Raw genomic sequence first — 22,489 nt, forward strand, 5'->3', positions numbered from 1 at the left:
CTGGAGGTCGGGGAGCGGCTGCAGGTGCCACCGGACAGACCCGGCCTACCCGGGGTGGCCGCAGCCCTTCCCCACAGAGCTGCGCTGCCGTGCAGATTTCTGTCTTGCTGCTGCCCTAACTTTTCTTACAGAATTTGTACTTTTCTTTGAAATGGAATTGAAAGCTCTTCCTCCTGCTTCTGTTTTTACCACCTCCAGCCACAGCCTGCAGCAGGGAGCCGCCCGCTGCTGGGGTCGGGAGCGCAGGGCCTCCTCCCAGTGCTCGGGTCGCTGGGGGCCTGAGACGGCCTGTCTTGGCTGGGTTTTCTTTGTTCCTTTCCTTCACTCCTCTCCCTGCCCTCTGTCGTCCCTTCCGCCCTGAGGAGGAATCGGCCAGGCATGGCCCACACCCTGGACCCTGTGTGCCCAGGGATACTCTCAGGTCCTGGGACAGCAGAGGTTCCACTGAGTCTCAGAGGCGCCTGCCCAAGCAAAGCAAAGGCCCTGACGGCTGGGCTTTTCCCACATGGACCCCTAGGGGACCTCTAGGGGATCCCTAGGGAGAGGGTGGACCACGCGACCCAACCTGGGGGATTTTTTATATCGATTTGTGCTTTGCTTGTTCACCCTCCAGTTCACGCACTCACTTGTCCATTGCCTGATGTGGTGGAGCTCTCAGGCCTGGGGACCCTCTCTATGAAGCTCATGATGTTTCTAGGAACACCAGGGTGCCATGGAACAGAATTTGGGAAACAGATCTGAGAGGGGCGTGCAAGCTCAGGGGGAAGCCGTGAGGGCTGAATGACAAATGCCAACGTCTCTGTGATAAATACCAGTCTCGGTGGCCAGCACGCAGCCCTTGCAGTTGTGGGTGAGCAGCAGTGGGCAGTCCGAGGAGGAGTGGGCCCAGCTGTGTGCCCCTAAAACCTTATTCACAAGCGCAGGCAGCCGCTGGACTGGCCCAGGGCTGGGGTTTGTGACCTTCACATAGGGGACCTGGCACTGGCCGGGAGGCGGGACTCTAGCCTGGGTTGTTACCCCACACTGCTGCTGTGAACCTGGGGAGTCACCTGCTCTCTCTGGGTCCTGATGTCTTGGTGTAGGGCACACTGGGTCACCTCAGACAAGCTCTAAAGCATGGCACTGGTGCAGAGGCCCACCCCAAGGTTGGGAGGAGCCGCCTGGCTGTGGTGGGGCTTCTGCCATCACTGCCCGCTCCTGTCCCCCACCCCACATGCTTTTCTGAACTAGGAGATTCTCGGAGGTGATTTCCCCAAAGTCGTCTTTTTGGAAGGACCCCTAGTAGCAGTCTCATCTGTGTTTTGACACCGCATCTAAGCTTGAGGCACGAGCTGATGCGCTACTTTCTGGTCCACACCGCCAGGTGTCCACTAGAAGTGTGCAGCCAGGTCCCCACTCTGGAGGCGTGTGTGCCCTGGGAGGGAGTCTCCCAGGCCGGGAGCTCAGGGGACAGTTCTTCCCAGCTGGCCTGTGTCAGCACAGGCTCCATGACCCAGATGGGGACCTGGGAAGGCTCTGTGGAAGTGGCACCCAAAGCCATGGCTAGCAGGCAGAGGAGGGGACTGGGACTTCACCTGAGTGGGGCTGCAGGTGCTGCGAGGGCTCAGAGGACTGGCCAGGCAGGGCTGCAGAGGCACACAGGGCCCGGCCAGTGACCAGAGGTACCTAAAGCCTTTCTGAGGTTCAGCATTGGCGCAGAAGGGACGGTCACCTCTGCCTCCCTAGCAGCCTGCTCAGGGAAGGGGCTCTGTCCACCTGTGTGGACTGTGTGGTACAGGAAAGCCAGGCAGGCGTGGGCTGGCTCAGTGGAACGTGGGACATGGCGGTGTGGGAGATTTGGGGTCAGGAAGGAGGGCCAGGGAGGGGTGTTTGAGGCTGTGTGTGCTCGTGAGATTTGGAACTAGCTGGGGGGTAGCCATGTGGTCCAGGATGAAGGGACTGGAGCAGCATCTGTTTGTTTGTGGTTTGGGAAAGAGGCGGAAGGAGGAGCTTCTTCAGAGATCATTGCTGGGCTCTGGACGCCCTCCATGTGTGACCACCCGTCTTCCTCTTCCCCACACAGATATCAATGAGTGTTTAAGTATCAGTGCCCCGTGCCCTGTCGGGCAGACATGCATCAACACAGAGGGCTCTTACACGTGCCAGAAGAACGTGCCCAACTGTGGCCGGGGCTACCACCTCAACGAGGAGGGAACTCGCTGTGTCGGTTGGTACTGACTTTCTGTCTGCTCCCCGCGCACTCCCTCCCCCTTTTTTCTAGAAGGGGAGGAAGGCATTTCTGCCTGTCCTTCTATCTCACTGCCCATTCCCAGGCCCAGGCCTTTACTTGGCCTGGACCTCGGCTGTGGCATGCCAGCTCATCCCTGCCTCCAGCCCGGCTCCAATCCTCCTGACACTGTCATGCCTCCCTGTTCACAGCCCTTCAGCAGCTCCCCTTTGGTGACAAAGAACAGATGCTCACACAGATGCTTACAATTCAGTTCTCTGGGCTCCAACTTCATGAGCCTTGTAATCCAGATGAAATAGGTCTCGGCACACCCCAGGAGACACAGGGTCCCTGGCCGGCCGTTTGCTCTTATTCCTCTGCCCACCTACTCCTGTGTCTTTGGCTGTGGGTGGTCAGCCATCTCAGACCCCTGCCAGGGAAGAGGGCCTTCTCCATGACACCTAGGACACTCTCAGTGCCCTGTGCGTCACTGGGCACTTTTTTTTTTAATTGGTTGTTCAAAACATTACAAAGCTCTTGACATCATATTTCATACATTTGATTCAAGTGGGTTATGAACTCCCATTTTTACCATGTGTACAGATTGCAGAATCCCATTGGTTACACATCCACATTTCTACATACTGCCGTACTAGTGTCTGTTGTATTTTGCTGCCCTTCCTATCCCCTTCCTTTACCCCCTCCCCTCCCCTCCCATCACCTCTCTCTACCCCATCTACTGTAATTCATTTCTCTCCCTTGTTTTCTTCCCTTTCCCCTCACATCCTCTTATATGTAATTTTGTATAACAATGAGGGTCTCCTTCCATCTTCTGTGCAATTCCCCTTCTCTCTCCCTTTCCCTCCCACCTCTTGTCCCTGTTTGATGGTGATCTTCTTCTCATGCTCTTCCTCCCTACTCTGTTCTTAGTTGCTCTCCTTATATCAAAGAAGACATTCGGCATTTGTTTTTAAGGGCTTGGCTGGCTTCACTTACCATAATCTTCTCTAATGCCATCCATTTCCCTGCAAATGCCATGATTTTGTTATTTTTTTCACTGGGCACTTCTGCCTGCTGAGGCTCACTTGGGTCGGCCAGCGCAGGCTCCATGGCTGGGGCTGTGTGGGCCGCGCAGCAGCCCGGAGAGCAGAGTGGTGCTGCGTGTCAGGGTTCACTTGAGTGTGCCCCAGGCCTGGGGACCGCTGAGGCCTTTCTCTGCATCTCTGCCTCCTTTGCAGACGTGGACGAGTGCTCACTCCCCTCCATGCCCTGCGGCAAGGAGCACCACTGCGTGAACTCCCTCGGCAGCTTCCGCTGCGAGTGCAAGGCTGGTTACTATTTTGACGGCATCAGCAGGACGTGTGTGGGTACGTGGGTGTCCTTCCAGCCTCGGGGGGCCAGCCAGCTGCCACCACACAGGACACGGTCTCTGTTGGCTGGACTGACACGGAGCCATCCTTCTCCCAAAGCCCCAAGTGCAGGCAGAGTCCCCAAGCCAAGGCCCCACCAGGATACCCGTCTTAGCTCCCGGGCAGCCACCCCTCCGTGGGCCTCCATCAGGGCCCTCACAGTGTGAGCTTGTCCCCACTGCAGGGTGGGTGTTCTGCTCCACCCCAACCCCCAGGTCCTGAGAGACTTGAGCCCAGGTCTGCAGGTGGCCAAAGTGCTCGTGATTTCCCAAGACTGAGCTCTGACCTGCAGGTGCCCCTGGCAGCAGGAGCCAAAGATGACAAGGAGTGGGGTCAGTCCCCGCTCCCCCCCAGCCAGGGTACTCAGTGGGGGCTGGCAGGGGCTTCCCCGCCACATCCCCTTTGCTGGATCCCAGGTCCCAGTGGACCCTCCCTAAGGGCATGGGTGGAGAGCTGGTGGGAAGGCACTGTCCATGTATGCCACCATGTCAGGAGCACAGGGCTTGGCACAGGACGCCAGGGCGTCTGGCCTTGCTGCTGTGCTGGGACAAGTCACTTTGCCTCTGTCATCAGAAATGATGAAGCAGGTGGGCCGTGAACTGCAGCCATTAGCAGGAGGGTGAGGTGTGGCCCTCTGCAGGTGGCGGTGCCCTGAGCTGCCCCCCTCTCTTCCAGACATCAACGAGTGCCAGCGCTACCCCGGGCGCCTGTGTGGCCACAAGTGTGAGAACACTCCCGGCTCCTACCACTGCAGCTGCTCCGTGGGCTTCCGGCTCTCGGTGGACGGCCGCTCCTGCGAAGGTGCGAATGGGCTTGGGCATGGGCGGAGTCCAGCTCTGCCGCCTCCCACAGGGTCCCTGGAGGCTGGTTTGTGTTTCCCCGCTAAATGGCTTGCAAGCCAGGGAGACACCTGTGAGGGGTTTGCTCCTTAGGGGACGCTCCCACGGGGTTCCGGTTCCTCCAGTAACTTCCATTCTTGGAGGTTGTCAGGATGTGGCTGTGTGCACGGGATGTAGAGACGAAGGGCCCCTGCTTGGTGACCTTGGGGACAATTGACCTCACAGGGGAAATGGGTTGACATGCCAAAGAGGAAAAAAAGCCAGACACTACGTAGAGACCTGGAATGGGTCATATTCAGACTGCCCACGAGGCCGATGGCGAAGCTTTTAAACAGTTTGGCACCAAGGGCAAGAGGGCCGGGTCCCACGGTGCCCTCTGGGATTGGCCAGCTGCTGCTGCTCACCCAGTGGAGTGCAGACCCCCCCACCACCCACAGATTGGAGGCAGGTCTTAGCTTCCTGAGGATGAGGGTCCATGGGAAAGGTTCCTGGGTCCTTGAACAGGTGCTTCTGGGCCCTGGAAGGTCCATGTCTAAGGGGCAGAGAGGATTTAGGTTGCAAGTTTCTCTGAAGGGAAAGGAGGCACGGGGAGGTGGGGCCATGGCTGCTGCGTTTTGGCTGGAAGAGTACATTCCTCCAGCAACGTGAGCTTTCCCAGGCAGGGGCTTGGAAGGGGTGTGGGGTCTTCACTGTGGGGACACAGCCGTGCTCTGGTAGCAGCTGTGCCAAAATTGGCCAAGTCTGCTGAGGTGGGGATGGCAGAGCCCCCCGTGTTTGAGCACGTTTCTGCGTGCTCAGAAAACAGCGTCTCCTGGCTGCTGAGCTGTCTGCCCACGTGCCAGGGCCTGGCCCATGGTAGGTGCTCTAAAGGTGTCACATCTCATGCAGGGACTGGGAACGCTTTGGACGGGCCCTGCCAGTGCCTCACGGTGCCCGCCGTGCCCTGCTCTGCAGTGCAGTGACCCAGGGGGCAAGATTCTCTGGAGCATGGCAGGTTCAAAGTCTGAATTAAGGAGGCTCCCTGGCTGGGAGGTGGCTCTGGGGAGCACTTGCCGGGCACGCGTGAGGCCCTGGGCTCCATCTCCAGCGCTGCACAAAAAGAAAAAGGTGCCCTTTCCCATGACACGGCCCAAGGAGAGGGCTGGGCCTCTGCCCCGGTGCACAATTCTCACGCTGCATCATGGGTGGTGTGATGGGATCGTGGGTCTTGGGCTTCCCTGAGAGTTCTGGGACGTGTCCCCAGGAACCGGACCCCACCCACGTGTGCATTGGAACACGGTTCCTGGGCCAGGCTTCTCTCAGGCCTGGGCTCAAATCCCGGTCCTGATGTTTGTGTGGCCTTGAGGAAGTAGCTCACATTTCTGGGTTGGCATCCTCCTCTGTGAACAGGGACAGTCGGACTGACCTGACTGTGGGGGTCTCCTGGGGGAAATGAGTGGAATCATGCGATGAGCTCATCACCGGCACAGGACCAAGAGCTGGACACGTGGAGACTGCTGTGTTGCCTCTGTGGCTGGCTCATGCTTCCCCTGGCCATTCCTAAGCCACTGGAGAGCAGACATCCACACCTTTGCTACCGGACAATACTATGGATGTGAGCAGGGCCCAGCCAGCCTGGCCCAGCCGCCTCTCTAAGCATTTATAAAGCGCCTTGCCCAGGCATGGAGCAAGAACCCGGTTCCTGCACCAGGAAGCATGTCTAGGGTGCGGTGGGAAACCACCCTGGGCCCAGGTGGACAGGGGAGCCCTGAGGGCAGTGGGGGCTGCAGAGAGGAAAGCCCGGGTGAGAGGCGAATGGCCATTCCCTCCTGCCCTGCCCCACTACTGCTGCAGCGGCCCTGCCATTGGTCAGAGTAAGAGGAGGTGGCTGTGTTCCAGTGCATCTTCACCCAGCCGACCGGTGGGCTGGATGTCACCATGGCCACTGATCTCTGCTCTAGGCAAAGCGGACCAGTGAGCCATCAGCTGAGTGACTCCGTGAGCTCAAAGCGTTGGAGTATCAGTTTTGTCCCATGGACTGGGTCCCACGTGCCATTATCTGCTGAGGATGACATCCGGGAGGAGAGGAGGAGCACAGGCTCAAGTTCCCACTGGAGACCCAGAGCAGATTCTGGTGCCTCATGGGGCCTGCCCTCAGGGTATCACCATTGTCCTGGGGGAGGTGGCCTGACTGGGGCGTGGCAGAGATGAGGGTCCAGGCTCACCGCTACGAGAGGCTGGCAGAGGGCTTCTCTCCCCTTCTCCCTGTTCCTGTGGGGTGACCCCAGGCAGGTTGCTGGCCATGTGCCCAAGACCTGGCTTCTGTGTGGGGGGTGGAGAGGGGTCGGGAGGCAGCTGTGATGGCATGAGCGGTGACAGAGACCGGGGCCTGTCCTTTCAGATGTGAACGAGTGTCAGAGCAGTCCCTGCAGCCAGGAGTGCGCCAACGTCTACGGCTCTTACCAGTGCTACTGCCGGCGCGGCTACCAGCTCAGCGACGTGGACGGGGTCACCTGCGAAGGTGAGGGTGCCCCCCTGCTGGGGAGACTCCCGGCCTTCCCCAATCCACCGAGGCCCTTTCCCCGGCCCTGGGAGGCTGCGTGCTTCGTTCCTCACCCTCCGTCTGAGGTTTCCTTGAGGACACTTCCTGGGTGGGGGGTGAGGGTGCAGGAGGCAGCAGACCCCTCCCCGTGGTGCTCTAATGCCCCTGCGGGTGTCACGGGTCCGTGTGCTGAGACCGTGAGCCGCAGGTCACAGGGCACCTGGATGAGAGGTGAGGAGGGCCTCAGGGGCCACCACCCTCTTGGCAGCCCTCAGAAGACCGACAGCCCTTAGAAGTCCTGGCTCTGTCCCCCTCGTGGGGCCTGACAGTCTGCTGTCACAAGGGGCTGGTCCCCATGCCAGGCTGTTGGATCATGACCCAGACAAGGACTCCCGAGCACACGGGGGCTTGAGGGCGGCTGTCTGGCTCATTGCTCCAGGGCGAGCCTCCCTGACCCAGAATTCTAAGCTCCTTGAGCACCGACCTGGTGCCACGTGGAAAGGTCGACCTTGGCCTCAGGTGGTGGGCGTGGCCTGCAGGTGTGCTGGAGACCTGGTACAAACTACTCTTGGGTTATGGGTGCAGCTGCACAGGTAACACAAGTGAACCCCATGTTCAGACTTGGCTTCCGACCCCCAGGTGGCCCACTGTGTCATATGGAGGCACATCTGAAACACTGAGGGCCCAAGCTTGTTGGCTGAGGGGAGCTCACTCTGTGTTTTCAGGGGAAGTGCTTCTGATTGTCCTCCTACCTGCACACTGCACATTGGGAACTTGCCCTGGGATCTGAGGCATCCCCTCTCTGCGCCTCAGTTTCCCGTTCTGTCTGGATGGTCTCTGAGGCCACCCAGCCCTAGCACCCTGAGGCCTCTGTACAGCTCACCCAGTGTTGCTCTCCTGTGGAGCCCAGCCTGGCCCCTGGGGTTGGGGCCATGGCTGGGCCTGGGATGCTGAGAGTGGCTCTGCCCTTGCAGACATCGACGAGTGTGCCCTGCCCACCGGGGGCCACATCTGCTCCTACCGCTGCATCAACGTGCCCGGGAGCTTCCAGTGCAGCTGCCCCATGTCCGGTTACAGGCTGGCCCCCAACGGCCGCAACTGCCAAGGTGAGCCTGTGGGAGTGTCCTAGGACTGTGCTTGGGCTCTGTGACACCAGGGTGCCCAGGCCGGGCTGGAGGGCTGTCCTTCCCCAACCTGTGGGCCATGGCACAGGCGGTGTGCTGGGAGGGCGTGTTCTGGGGTCAACCAGTCCCCTGGTCTCCTACACCCGGGCCCCCAGCACCCTCATCTTTGGGTCCTCAGCCCTCCCACTCTGCCCGGCCATCCCAGAAGACGGGGATAGGGACGATCAGCTTTAGGAAGAGGCCCTGGAGGCTGGAAACCTGCAGTCCCTGCCCTGCAGCCTGGGGCTTCTGGTGCCACCTTTCACTGGGTCACTGGGCAAAACCTGGCTGTGGGCCAGGCCTGGGCCAAAACAGGTCTCAGAGGCCTCTGTCCCGAGGTGCTAGCTGTGGTCAGGTGTGTGTGGTGTCTGTGGACAGGTGGCTTCGAGGGTCTAGTGGGCCGGGCCAGCTCCAGCGTGGGCTAATGGGGGCCGGTGGGGCCCACTCTGCGCTCTGACCCGTTTCTGTGGGTGCTGGGCCCCCTGCATCCATGACCTTCCGTTTGATGACGGAGAGGGGCTACGCGAGCTCTCGTGGGTGTCTGAGCGTTTGTCCTGGCTTGTGCGTGGGCCCCCCAGCCACGGCCCCTGGAGCTGAGCCCAGCCCCCGGCCCGGTGTCTGGTCATGAAGATGACCCACCAAAGGGGGGCAGTAGCCCCACGTTTCCCACAAGGGACTACTTAGAGCATCTGGGGTTGGATGGGGCCCTTCACTTTTATGACTCCTGGCCAGATGCTCCACTGCAGCCTGGGGTCCTCCCAGACACAGCAAAATCACACTCCTGAGCTGATCGGGGAAGTCGTTTTTGCCAGGCACTTGGCACCTTGTAGCAGATGCCTCTCAGGCTCTGTGACGTCCCTGAGCCCCAACATTCAACTTCTCTGGGATAACAGGGGCTCCCTAGCCCAGGGAGTCCCAGCTGTCCCCTCCACCAGTCACACCGCCAGGACACAGGGCAGTCAGGGCCCCTAACCCCTTGCCTGGTGTCCTGTCTGTTCACGGGCTGGTGGCCTGCCCCGTCCCTCCTAGGAGGTCACTTGCGCCATGTGAGGGGAGGGCATGCAGAGGACTGGGTCAGTGCTGGACGCTGGCGCCCCCCTGCCTGGTTTGAGCTCAGCTCTGCCACTTAGAGCAGAGTGACCTTGGGCAGCCCCAAGCTCTGCGAGCTCTCCCAAGCCAAGACGGCCACAGCACCGCTGCCCGGAGTTGCCCCTCCTATGCTCCCTCCGCCCAGGGGCCAAGAGCATGAGCAAAAGCCCCCCAGGTGTCCCGTAGAAGAAGGAGCTGGTGCCAGGTGCTGCTGCAGCAGAGGGTGAGGGTGGTGTGATGCCCGTCCCGCCCTGCCTGGTGGGAGGCCCGGCACCTCCCTCTGGGGTGGGGACAGCTCCCCTGGCCTCTGCCTTGACCGCGCTGCCCGGGGTCTCCCGCAGACATTGACGAGTGTGTGACCGGCATCCACAACTGCTCCATCAACGAGACCTGCTTCAACATCCAGGGAGGCTTCCGCTGCCTAGCCTTCGAGTGCCCCGAGAACTACCGCCGCTCCGCAGACACGTAAGTCCCTGGGGCCTGCTGTCCTCTGTCTGTGTCGACCTCCTGGGGCCCCGCTCGTGGCCCAGGGGGGTGGTCAAGGAGCTGCCACCTCAGTGCCCTCCAGTGGGGACATGAGGATCAGCTGAATTCTGGTTCTTAGACCCCCAGTGGCGGGTGACACTGGTCTCAAGAGACCAAAGGGTCCTGGGCCCGCCCTCTGGTGGAGCCTGTGCACCGGGCCAGGCAGATCCTCAGCTCTCCGGCATCCCAGGGTGAGCCGTGGGCGACCTCTCTGGACCTCTGTCTCCTCATTCATAACGTGAAGATGTCAGAACAGGCTCTGAGGCAGTGGAGCTGGTAGCGATGACTGTCAGTTGGAAGTCACGACCCAGCGTGACTTGCTGGGTGTTGTTATGGTGTGACCCCCTAAAAGCCAGAGTGGCTTGTGGGAACAGTGTGGAAGATTCTGCGTCCTAGACCTGGGGCTGTGTGGCCACGTGTCATTGTAAGCTCTCTATCCCTGGCCACCAGCGTGTCCATGGGATGGGTCACGAGGACCCCCAGGCTGTGGTTCTTGCCTGGACCACCATCACCCCTGATTTTACTCAGAGTGTCATTCAGAGTCATGAGCCTCAGGGAAGCTCCAGGCTGGGCCAGCCCGGGAGTGTGAGCTCCTGAGCCCTGTCTGTCCGGGGCGGGCGCTTGGCTAAGCACCTGGGCCCCCAGCACCTGGGCTCCCAGTTGCGACCTCCTGACCCTGGGCCTGTCTCGGGCTCTTGGCCTGCACCCCTCCTGCTCAAGGGACAGTGTCTTCCTTTGACGATGCACAGGCCCCCAGTGCCCTCCATGTGGCCGAGGCCTGGCTGTGCTGGTTTTTGGCTGTGGCCTTGAGGTGCTCACTCACCCACCTGGGACTCCCCCAGCTGCTGTGCCTACCCAGCATGAGTTTTGTCACTTGAAAACACAGCCTCTTGTGTGCTTCCTGGGCCCTGCCAGGGGAAAGCCACTCCACCCGGGGTTTGCAAGTGGGTGGCATCCCAGAGCGTGTGGGCTACGTGGTAGCTGGCGGGCTGTGCGGTGGCTGGCGGGCTGTGGGGTGGCTGGTGGGCTGTGGCAGCGCTTCTCTGAGACATTGAGAAGTCCGTGTGCGTCTTTCGAGGCTGTGCAGCCACTTCTCGTTGTGAGTTCACCGTGTTCCAGGCCTGTGTCAGCCTCTGAGTCTGAGGACTCAGGAAGGCCAGCCATGGTTGCAATGTGGACTTCCAACACACCCAGAGCCACCAAACCCAAAGAAGAGCAGGTGCCCAAGGGGTCATGGTGTCACCCAAGCTGAGGGCAGGCAGGTTGGCCTCGCTCACTGAGACTGTCTGCAAGGGGCAGAGTCACCCTCCACCCTGTTGGTGTGCACTGTGGAAACCACTGCTACCCTCGGTGCTGGGGGAAGCCATTGCTGTGGGGCTGACTGTGTGCAGGCACTTGTGAGGACAGTGACCCACAGAAGCCTTGTCCCCTGCACTGGCTTCTAGGTGTGTGTGTGGAACACCAGTGCTTAGGCAGGTGCAGTGGTGCACACCTGTGATCCCAGAGACTCGGGAGGCTGGGCAGGAGGAGCACGAGCTTCAGGTCAGCCTTGGCAATTTGGCAAGGCCTGGGTCAAAATGAAAGGCCTGGGATGTGGCTCGGTGGTGGAGCACCCCGTTCAACCCCCAGTGCCAAAGTACCAAAACCAAGGCTCCAAGAGAGTGGGGGGGGGCACTGAAGAGGGGGCGCCCCCACCTGGCCGGGGCAGCCTGGGTTGGCCAGCTGCCAGTGAAGGTCAGGGGAGTCCAGTCAGGTGGTGGGGCGCACACGGACATGCGTGCAGTGAATCGGGTGTTCAGCCAGAGAGCTGGGCGGTTTCCACCCAGGGCGGGTTGGCAGCCAGGGCCTGGTCTCTCCCATCCCATGGACACAGCAGCCTGCCCCGCACCAGGGGGAGCTGTTAAAGGGGACTCTGCCATTCTCTCTAGAAAGGGCGGGGATTGAGCCCCCCGCTGTAAAGATGGGAGGGGGAGGAGGATGCTCAGTGACTCCCTTCTCCCCGGGACTGTCATCTTATTACCACCTGCGCCACCCAGTGGCCTGCTCAGAGGCTGGGGAGAAAGATAGAGCTGGGAAAGGTGGGGGACCCGGGGCTGCTCCCCTCCCTGGCAAGGACTTGAGCTGGGGGTGTGCTGGGTGCCTTCTGGAAAGATCATAGCTTCAGAGTGCGCTCCACTGAGCTCAGCCACTCCCAGGTCAGCTGACCTGGGCCGGTCCCTGGGCTCCTAGGAACCTACCAGATGCTGTGGTGGGGTCCCCTTCCTGGTTGCCCTGGGTGACCCATGATTGTGGGGAAGTGCCTCCCTCTGCTTGTTCACTAGCCCTAGTGGGGTGCAGGTGGGCACCCCTGCATCGACCCCCACCAGCAGTGCTGGGTGAAGGGAAGGCGAGTCTTCAGTGGCCTTCCTCTGGCATCCAGGTCTGTGCGGGCGCCTGGGAGGACAGTGACCCACGGAGACCCCACTCCCTGCACTGTAGGCGCGTGTGCAGAACATCAGCGCCGGGGCAGGTGTGGGGGCGCACACCTCTCGTCCCAGAGACTCGGACTGGCGTCCAGGTCTGAGGGGCTGCGTGGAGAGGGCAGGCCCTGAGCTGGGACACAGAGGGGTGAGCTTCCACCTCAGCCTCTCTGGTCCTGACCCTCCAAGTGCTGTGGTCTTGGGTCAGTCTCCGGGCCACGTGGGGCCCTTTCTGTCTCTGTAACGTGGCCTCAAGCTTACCTGCTTGTCAGAGTCGGGGATCATAGGTAATGAGCCCCCAGGGGGTGCTCGAGAAGGGGAGGCAGGGAGGGAAGAGTGAGCACCCCTGTGTTTTCCTCGGGGTACCCCAAGTAAGGGGACAGAGGCCCTTTCAAGTAAAACTGGCTTTTGCTCTGCTGCGGCCCCTCTGGGTGACGGGCTGCACTAAGGTCCCTCAGCTCTCAGCCAGGGAGACCAGACACTGGCTCATGGGGCCCTGTGGTGTGGGGCCCTCCCTGCCACACACATGGGCATCTCTGGTTAGGGTTTTCTCCTCTGTTGGCCCCTGTTGTGGAGTTATAGGCCAGGGGGGACCCCAGTGTCGGGTGTGGAAGTCAGGACCGGCCTGGATGCCCCATTCGTGCCACAGGAGGTTGTGACCTGCTGGCCACCCCATTGGGAGGCTGCTTTGGGACCACGGAGTGTAGTGTGAGCTGTGGTGACCAGTCACTGACATGAAGGAGCATTCTTGGCCCCCAGGGTCCACTGTGCGAGACATAAGCTGGTGGTCCTGGCCAGCCTTCTCCCAGCGCTGCTACCCTTCAGGCCAGGGGCTTCACCTCTTGGCCCCTTTTCCTCCTCATCTAAAAGCCAAGGCTAGTAAAGGACTTATGTGACCTTTAGAAAGCAACTTTTAAATCTGAACAGGTCTCACTTAGAAGGGGCCAGTGGCCGACTTCCCCCAGTAGACGCTCAGCCCTCCCCTTCGGGGGCCTCCGTGGGCAAGATGTGAGCACAGGTCTCTCTCCCTCTGTCTCCCTCTCTCTGGGTCTCAGCCCTCTGGTCACACACCACAGAGGTTGCCTGGTGGACCCGTCCAGGCTGTCAGGGTCCTGCACAGTGCCTGGGAGAGGGGTTCCAAGCTGCCCCAGAGCTTTCCATGGGGAATGTTCCCCGTGCCCTTGGTGGTTGTGAAAGCCTGTGCCGGGCCTTGGGGCCTCTGGTGCCGTGTCCTGGGGGAGGGGAGCCATTGAGCAGCTCAGGCCTGGGGTGGATGGAGGCAGGCAGAGCCCTCCGTGGCCCCTCTGCCCTGGACAGATCCTGACAAGCACATAAATTTAGGGAAATGTCAGCAGGGCTGGCCACTAGCATCAGACAGGCTGGGGTCGCTGGACGGCTGCCCCTGGAGGAGGAAGGCCCTGGAGAGCTTTAATCTCGGTCTGCGGTGGCGTTCCGGACTTTTCACAGAACTTGGGATGCCGCGATCAAATGTGCTGAACTGGAAAGCAGAGTGCATTGCCCCCTAATGTCCGGTGTGACCAGGATTCGTGGTAGGCCAAGGGAGGCTAGAAACTGGAAGCCTGGCCCCAGTGCTTGGTAGGGCTCCCTTACAGATTCTGTGACAATGGCCTGTCCCCCGTCTGGGCACACTGGCCAAACAAGGTTTTAGGGCCATTCTGAGTGTGACAGGCAGGCAGCTTGCCAGATGTGGTAGTTATGATTTGGGGACTCTTTCAGTAAGTTTGTGACAAAGCAGAACAGTGCCCTGAGGTTGGAACTGACCAGGAAAATCAAGGGCAAGATGTCTGTGAGCATTTACGAAGCCCATGACCGGCTGGCCCTGGGTTGGGCACAGGAGATAAAGCTGAGAGCCCCCAAGGAGCCAGCCCAGAAACACCTCGTGGAGGAAGGGCTCTGGGGGTCTGGTGAACGGCAGGGGCCGGGTGTGGGCAACCTGAGAGAGGGAGTGTCCAGCTCTCTGGTGAGCGATGGGCAAGGGAGCGGCACCAGGGCGGTGTGCCCTCCTCGCGTCTCTTACCTCCCACGCGCCTTGTTAATGCTTCCTTCTGGCAACCCCAAACCCCATCCTTGGTCAGTGGAGGAAACCTGCGACAAGTGAGAAAGAGGCCATCCCACCAGGGGGACTCTAGTGCCCCCTGCTGACCATCCAGGCCATGCCTGAAGGAGCTGGGGTTAGCGCCGGGTGCAGTAAGTACGTGTGTTTGTAAAGGTGTCGAGAGGACATGGCTAACTTTGAAACTCAAAATTGCCACTTATCACAGACCACAGGGGCTGGACAAGACACATCTTCATGGAACTTTGTTTTCCCACTGGTAGACTTGGGAGACCGAGAAGAGAGCTAGCGCGAGGAAGGCCCTGGTGTGCCCGGCACGCTCCTGACCCCTTAGGGAAGCACAGTCCATGGACCTCAGCTGCTTGGCCAGGTTCCACCACCCTTCCCGTTCCTAGCTCCTCCGAAGCTCTGTCCCTGTGCTCTCTCAGGTCACATGGAGCACTCCCATTCTGTGTGGACCTGGGCGTCTCTAGAGGTGGCTGCCCCTCAGCAGTGCCTTACCAGCTTCCTTTCCTACCTCTGGATCTGTTTTGCTTCTTCCCATGCAGAATTCCTCTCTCCAGTGTCCCTAATCCCCATGTGTCCAGTGCCATGGGGTTCATTCCCAGGGTTGTCCTTTCTCAGAGCCAGAATGGTAAATAGCCAAGTAAAGCAAAGGCTGTCTGCACTGATGCACAGCCTGGAAACAGGAGGTAAGCAGAGACCCCCTCACAGTAGGTGCCAAACGTAAGGTAGATCCAAGTGACCCGATGAGGCACAATGACTTGAAAAGCCAAAAGGGAGATGTGATGAAAGCCAGGAGAGAGGAAGCCTCTGAATGGAGAATCCAAATACAGTCAAGAGGGCAGAACGTTCTGGGAAGTGCTCAGTTAAGTCCCATCGGGCTCCACCCTATGGCTCTGCTTCCTAATTTCTGGTCAGACTGCCTTCTGAGTGTGAGGAGCCTAGAGTAGGGGACCCAGAAGATAGTTCCTGTCACCATCACATCACAGGAATATAACATCTATGATCATCCTTCTATAGGAAGCTAGATCTGTCTCCATCTTGTCACAGGAAGTTAGGGCTTGTCTACATTCTACCACAGGAAGTCAGGACCTGTCTCCATCTAGTCACAGGGAATTGGACTTTTCTATATCTTATCGAAGGGAGATAAGAATTGTACTGCCATAGAAAGTTAGGACCTATCTTAGAAAATTAGGACCTATCTCCATACAATGAAAAGAAGTCGGAATCTGTATCCATCATGCCATAGGAAGTTAAAACTATCTCCATTTTGCCATAGGAAATTAGTTCCTGTCTCCATCTTGTCACAGGAAGTAAGGGCTTATCTGCATGGTGTCACAGGAAGTTAGGACCTGTCTCCATCCAGCCACAGGGAGTCACAACTCTTGTCATAGGATTTGTCATAGGACAAGACACCATTATGTCACAGGAAGTTAGGACCTGTTTCCATGTTTTTAAAGAAACTTAGGGCCTGTCTCCATCCTGCCATAGGAAGTTAAGATCTGTATTCGTCTTGTCACAGGAAGTTAATACCTCTCTTCATCTCATCACAGGAAGTTAGGACCTGTCTCCATGTTTTTAAAGAAACTTAGGACCTGTCTCCATCCTGCCATAGGAAGTTAAGATCTGTATTCGTCTTGTCACAGGAAGTTAATACCTCTCTTCATCTCATCACAGGAAGTTAGGACCTGTCTCCATGTTTTTAAAGAAACTTAGGACCTGTCTCCATCCTGCCATAGGAAGTTAAGATCTGTATTCGTCTTGTCACAGGAAGTTAATACCTCTCTTCATCTCATCACAGGAAGTTAGGACCTGTCTCCATGTTTTTAAAGAAACTTAGGACCTGTCTCCATCCTGTCATAGGAAGTTGGGACCTGTCTCCATCCTATCACAGAAAGTTAGGACCTGTCCCCAGCAGGTCACAGACAGTGCCTGTCTCTATCCTTTCACAAGAAATTATTACCTCCATTCTGATCCTGAGCTTCTTGTGTGGACCAAAACAGGGAACGGGACCTGGAACCCACAGCTTAGTGACAAGGAATGGAGAGCTGACCTGGCTGCGGGCACACCGTTGGCTCCCTTCCTCACTGTGACCTTGGGAAGGCACTTTCTCTCTGAACCTCAGTTTCCTCTTCTGAAAAATGGCACTCAGGTCACCATCATGAGCACTTATAGTGGCCAGACTAGAGAGTGCCCAAGGAAGAGCCCAGCACGTGATAAATGGCAGCAGCCCTGACTGCTAGCAGTGGAACAGTGTCTTCTGGGGTCTTCTCAGACCCACTCGAGAGACTGTGTGGCCCTGGCCACTGTCTGGGCGAGGGGCCAGGAGCCTGGAAGACACTCAGGTCAGGGTGTGCCTGCTGAGCGCTCCCAGATGGGGCTCTGCTGTGAGAAGGGGACACACTGCATCCTGGGCACAGCCTTTGACCCCAGCCACCAACACCCCCTGTGGGTGTTGAAAGAGGCTGGTGCCCGAGTCAGCAGCCCAGAGGTCCCCGCGCCTCCCCCAGGTGAGTGAGGGTGCTCTTGGCATTGGCCACAGGGGCCAGAGGGGCGGCGGGAGCCCCGCCCAGCGAGCCCCCGCTTGCCCACTCTGCTGTCCCCTGCTTGCTGAGTTTGCCCTAACCCTCTTGTCTCTCTGCCCACTTGTCTTGCAGCCGCTGCGAGCGCTTGCCTTGCCATGAGAACCACGAGTGCCCCAAGCTGCCTCTGAGAATAACCTACTACCACCTCTCTTTCCCCACCAACATCCAAGTGCCCGCGGTGGTTTTCCGCATGGGCCCCTCCAATGCCGTCCCCGGGGACAGCATGCAGCTGGCCATCACCAGCGGCAATGAGGAGGGCTTTTTCACCACCCGGAAGGTGAGCCACCACAGTGGGGTGGTGGCCCTCACCAAGCCTGTCCCTGAGCCCAGGGACTTGCTCCTGACCGTCAAGATGGACCTCCATCGCCACGGCACCGTCAGCTCCTTTGTGGCCAAGCTTTTCATCTTTGTGTCTGCAGAGCTCTGAGCACTTGCTTCAGCCAGCCGCGGGGTCTCCCTCTTGTCGCTTTCCTCGCCCCCCCCCCACCGGGATCCTAATAAAGTCTCGGCGCCCGCCCGTCCTGCACAGCATGCCTGCGTGCCTTGGTGTTCTTTGGTGTTGGGTTCCTGTGCTTTTCATCCCCCGGGGCGAGCCGAGCCCTCACCAGCGCCTGGTATCCACAGGGGCTTTCCATAGGGGACGTGTGCCTGAAGGTCCTGTCCTCAGAGCTCACCGGGTGTCCTACCAGGGACCCAGCGAGGGGAGGAGGCCAGGGTGGGGGGCTTCAGATGAGCTTGCTCTTCATTTTGCACTGAACCCACAGGGTAAAGGTGGTGGTGAGAAGCCCTCAGAGATTAGCAAGCTTGGTCCCCCTCGTTTTTCAAATATGGAGACTGAGGCCCCAAGATGGGCGACACGGCCTCTCGCGGCCAAGCCCTGACAGGGAACTAGGACTTCTGGCCCCTGCCTGGTTCCTTGCTGTATCACTCAGCGTTGAGCATTTAACAGAGAGAAGAAAGCTCTAGACTGAAACCTTCTTTCTGAACCCTGGTGCGTCTTGGACAAGCCTCTTGCCCACGTGGGGTCAGTTGGCTCCGTCCTCTGAGCACCCTGTGCTGTGCCAGGAGGAGGCAAGGACAGCACAGTGAGTGCCATGCTCCTGGGACCACTAGTGTGCATTGGCTCCTTCAGGCCCTTTGGCTCCAGGCCTGCCAGGCCTCTATCACCCCCCGCCCAGATGCTCAGAGAGGGCATGTGACTTTCCCGAGATCACACAGCTGTACCCAAACCCCAGTCACTGACTTCACAGCTCCTCTTGCAGTCTGTCTCAGTACCTCCACTGTGGGCCACTATTACAGCCAAGCCACCTCCACTGGGTGCCAGCTCCATTCAACTCTGTGGCTCATTCTCTGCTCAGCAACTAGAAGGATCTTTTAAGCTTCCACCCAGACTCTTCCCGCCTTCCTTTGTGCCTTTCAAGCCTGTGCATAATTTCGACCTTGCATGCTGACTCCAGCCTGACCTTGGCTTGTTTTCTACTTGCTTGTTTCCTTCAGTCCATACTGCAAGTTCTTTGCTGCCTCAGGCCCTTTGCATTTTAAACCCATTGGTTGAACTTCAGCTTAAGTGTGTCTTCCTCTGAAAGGCTGTAGTAGTCTGTTTTTTATTATGATAACAAAATACCTGAGACTGGATAACTTTATAAAGAAAAGAGGTTCTAGAAGCGCAAGGTCCATGGGCCCCACCTGTGATGGCCTTCTTGCTGGCAGTCTGAGTCCAGCACAGAGCATCATCTGGTAGGAGTCAGGGAGCATGCCCGTGCGTCTGTGTCTCTCTTCTGGTGTCTCTCCCTCTTATAAAGCCTCTGGGACTCAATCGTGGGCTTCTCCCTAATGAGCTTATCTAATCCTAATCACTTCCCAGACGCACACCTCTAAATACTGCATTTGAATTCAATTTCCACCTTCTTAATTTTCACTAGGGTTAAATTCCAACCCCTGAAGCCTGAGGGACCTCAGACCAGCCCAGACCACAGCAGAGGCCTCCCAGCGCCCGGGGTGTGTCCTCTCAGGCTTTCTCTGATGCTGGCTTCCCGGTGCCACTAACGGACTGCAATCCTGTTACCCACGTTTTTCAAACTTGCCTTCCCCACCCTCCGGAAGGCTCCATGAAGATAGTACCCAGGTCCCTCTCATTCAGCAACTGTTCCCAGCTCTGGGAAGCTGCCTAGCACAGGCGGGTGCTCTGTCAGTGTCCACTGCTGTGCCCATGGGGACAACGAGACTCTCCGCCAACATGGCCGACCTGTCTAGTGTTTCCAAGCAGGAAGCCCAGGGGCCAGCAGGAGAGCTCGGTGGAGCTGAGCAAAGGATGCTGCAGGGTCCTGAGGTCCTCCTGAGGTCCTCTCTGCAATTACCGTGAAGGGGTAAGGCGCCCTCCTGGCAGCCATGCGGGAGGACAGGGCGCACCGACTCCCTGCCTGCACAGAAGCACTGCTCACATGCCAAGAGCACAGCCCTTTTGGCCCCGCGTCCCCAGCTGTGCATTCAGTCTCTCAGACCCCTCGCTGACCGAGGGCTCCAGCCTCCAAGCCCAGCAGGGCCCCCTGGAGGACTAGTCTGGTCATGACGGGTCTAGTCCTCTCTGGAACCTTCCATGGCATTCTTTCCTAGCCCAGGAAGTCTACCTCCCTGGAAACTGCCTGCCGCTCCCGCCTGTCTGGTCCCTGTCCCTCTCCCAGCTCCAGCGTCCTGGGGGGGGGGGGGTGCCGTCCACTTGCCAACTGCCACTCTTCTCAAAACCCAGGTCAAGGGTCACACCTCTCAGGAAGCCTCCTTGCTCGGGGCTCCCTGCCCCAGCGTCCCTGTCTGAGCGCTTAGCCATTGCCGTGTCGTTGACCTCGGGGCCCTCACTGGTCCAGGGGCTTTTTGATGGTAGGGACTGTGTTTTTTTTTACTAAAGAAAGAGCCTAGTAAATATCTGAACATACAGATAGACGGACGGACGGATGGGTGGACGGACGGCCAGTCGGTGGGTGGGTGGATGGTGGGTGGGTATTGGGGGCTTGGAGGGAGGTGGACGGATGGCATTTTAAGGCGCAGTTCAGGTGTCCTCTGTTGAGGCCAGCAGGGCACAGGGGGATCCGGTCGTTCTGCTCCGTCCGTTGTTCATCACCCTCCAGGTGGCTCAGGCCCCAAGGAGCACTTTGTGTTCATAGAACTGTGAAGCTGGGGACCTTCGGGGGCCTCACAGGCCATCCGGCGCTCTATGTGGCCAGCATCCCCTCCACACTGTCCCCAGTGATGCGTCAGCTCCGCCTCGCTTGCCTTAGTTTGTGGAACTGCCTACCTTGTAAGGTGGCCTGGTCTGCGCTGGGGGCCCGAGGGCACATGAGGGGGACGGGGTCACCTGAACAGCCTGGATTCCGACCTCTGCCCTGCGGTTCCTGGGCTGTCGAGGGACATGCCTGGATCGTGCTGCTGAGAGGCTGATGCACAGAAAATGGGGCAGGCGCCTGAGTGTCCCCCGTGCCCCGGGCTGGCACTGTGCTGGAAGGGCCATCGCCTGCAGTCTCCAGGCCCAGCTCATGGAGGACTTTGACGATTCCACGAAGTCACGCACAGGGCGGTGCCTGGCGCTCGTAGGAGCCTGGCGAGTGCCGGTGCTGGCAGTTGCTGGAAGGTAACCAGACATTCCTGTGCTTGTTGTTTAAATGAGGGGTGCAGGTTCCAAGGGCTTGGATGTGTCCAAGGTCACTGACCCGTGGAGCCACCGCCTCTGCTGGCCCCTAGACTGTGCTTTTCTGACTGTGTCACTGTTGTCAATCAAACTCCCAAGGAGAAAAGGGAAGGACGATGCTTGTCATCATGACAGTGGTAACAATAGTGTCAGTGACAGCTAACACCGAGCAGGGCCCTGTCCCAAGCATTCGGCTCATTTCATCCTCATAGCGGCCCTGGGAAGCAAGCAGTGTCCCCCCAGTTCACACCCAGGACATGGGGGTGCAGAGAGGTTAAGTAAGTGCCTCAAACCCCAGTGCTGGCATCTGGGGGCATTCCACTGCCCACAGCCTGGTCCAGGGCCTGAGCTCTGACCCTGTCGTATGCCACCTCGCCTTCCAGGAAGACGGCAGCACCGCTGGGAGTAGTTGTCATTGGGCCTCATCTTGGAGCTCTGGGCTCAGTCCCCTTCTGTGAGTCCCAGGTCCAGAGCAGGACACTTTCCTGGTGACAGAAGGAGGTGACGGGCACAGAGCAGCGAGCTGCGAGATGAAATAGTGAGTGCCAGGCGAGTCGCAGAGACTCCTGGAGGACGCAGTGGCCGGAGCGATGGTGGCACCACTGCTGGAAATGGAATAGAAAATGGGCAGGAAAGTGACAATAGACATTCTGGAGAGGAAAGTCCCAGAGATGCGGGGATGTGAGACAGTGCTCCGCCCAGAGGAGGACGCTGGCGAGCTAGTGAGGCCGGAAGAATCCCTGTGCACGGAACTGTTTTCAAAATCCCAGGAAAACTAATGTCCACTAAGGACAACCAACCAGCATCATAAGGTCAAATTCTGTTTACTAGTTTCCACGATATTGTAGCACAAACTCGGTGACTGAACAGAAACTTACCGCCTCACCATCTGCAGGCCTGTAGTTCAGACTCCTGCAGAGGATCTGAAACCTGGAGGTGACCTCCTGTCCCAGAGGCCAGGACTCCTTTCTAGGCTGTGGCTCAGCAGCAACCTTTGGTATTCCTGGGCTTGGAGTCGCACCACCCCAGTGCCTGCCATCACGGTGGCATGGTGTGCTCCTGTGTGCCTTTGATTTCACATGGTCCCCTTCTCATAAGGACGTCAGCCACACTGGATTCCAGTAGGACTTCATCTTAACTGGTCAAATCTGCAACGACTGTACCTCCAAATAAGGTCACATCTGGGGCATGAAGGGCTAGAACTTTGGTGTTTCTTATTTGGAGGATCACGGTTCAGCTGTGTGTTACTTCCTGCGAGTGTATGGGTTGAACTGTGTCCCCCTCAAAATCCACACATGGAAGTCCTGACCTCCAGTATGTCTTAATGTGACTTCACTTAGAGACGGGGTCTTCAGAAGTAACCAGGTTGGAAACAGGGTCATCTGAGAGGGTCCTTATGTGGGGAGGACTCCAGGAAAACATGCAAGGACACAGCAAGAAGGCAGAGTTCTACAAGCCGAGAAAGGGGCCTCGGGAAACCCACCTGCCAACCCCAGGGCCTTGAACTGTCCGTCTCCAGGACGGCGAGACAATGAGTGTCTGCTGTTACACCCACTCTGCGATACTCTCTTACAACAACTCCAGCAAACTATACGTGCAGTTATTATAAGGAAAAAATTAAGCAGGACCAGAATGATATCCCTCTAGATAACGAAATCACATTTAAAAAAAAAAAACATGCAGAGAATTTAAAAAGACTAATATTCTATCTTTGAAACAAACTAGAAGTGCTAAAGTGATCAAGTTACGGAAGAAGCAGTGCATTAGAATTAGGATAAACTGAGAAATGCGGTCATAGACTGAGGACATAAAACACTTAAGAAAAACAAGTTGAAATGAACAAAAAATTTTAAAAATCAAAGGAAAATAACAAAAGATGTTATTTCAAGAAGGCTTAGAGAAAAAAGTGATGATTCAAGATATGCAAAGCAGATCAA

The 22,489-nt window shown here is 58.2% G+C and overlaps 1 protein-coding gene across 3 annotated transcripts in view; it reads left to right on the forward strand.

Annotated features, from left to right (window-relative positions):
• The window catches only part of FBLN1 (fibulin 1), a 71,338-nt gene that overhangs the window by 26,456 nt on the left and 22,393 nt on the right, over positions 1-22,489 (forward strand). For 2 of the 3 annotated variants that reach the window (XM_081310657.1, XM_081310655.1), the window contains 6 exons: positions 2,063-2,206; positions 3,445-3,573; positions 4,291-4,416; positions 6,835-6,954; positions 7,950-8,081; positions 9,569-9,692. In XM_081310657.1, the coding sequence (XP_081166783.1) occupies positions 2,063-2,206; positions 3,445-3,573; positions 4,291-4,416; positions 6,835-6,954; positions 7,950-8,081; positions 9,569-9,692 (775 nt within the window). Of the gene's footprint in view, positions 1-2,062; positions 2,207-3,444; positions 3,574-4,290; positions 4,417-6,834; positions 6,955-7,949; positions 8,082-9,568; positions 9,693-16,945; positions 17,394-22,489 lie in introns of those variants that run through there. The other variant, XM_081310656.1, reaches the window with a different exon arrangement.

Source organism: Spermophilus citellus (genome assembly GCF_964194105.1).
Source record: "Spermophilus citellus genome assembly, chromosome: 10".
Classification (NCBI taxonomy): Eukaryota; Metazoa; Chordata; class Mammalia; order Rodentia; family Sciuridae; genus Spermophilus; species Spermophilus citellus.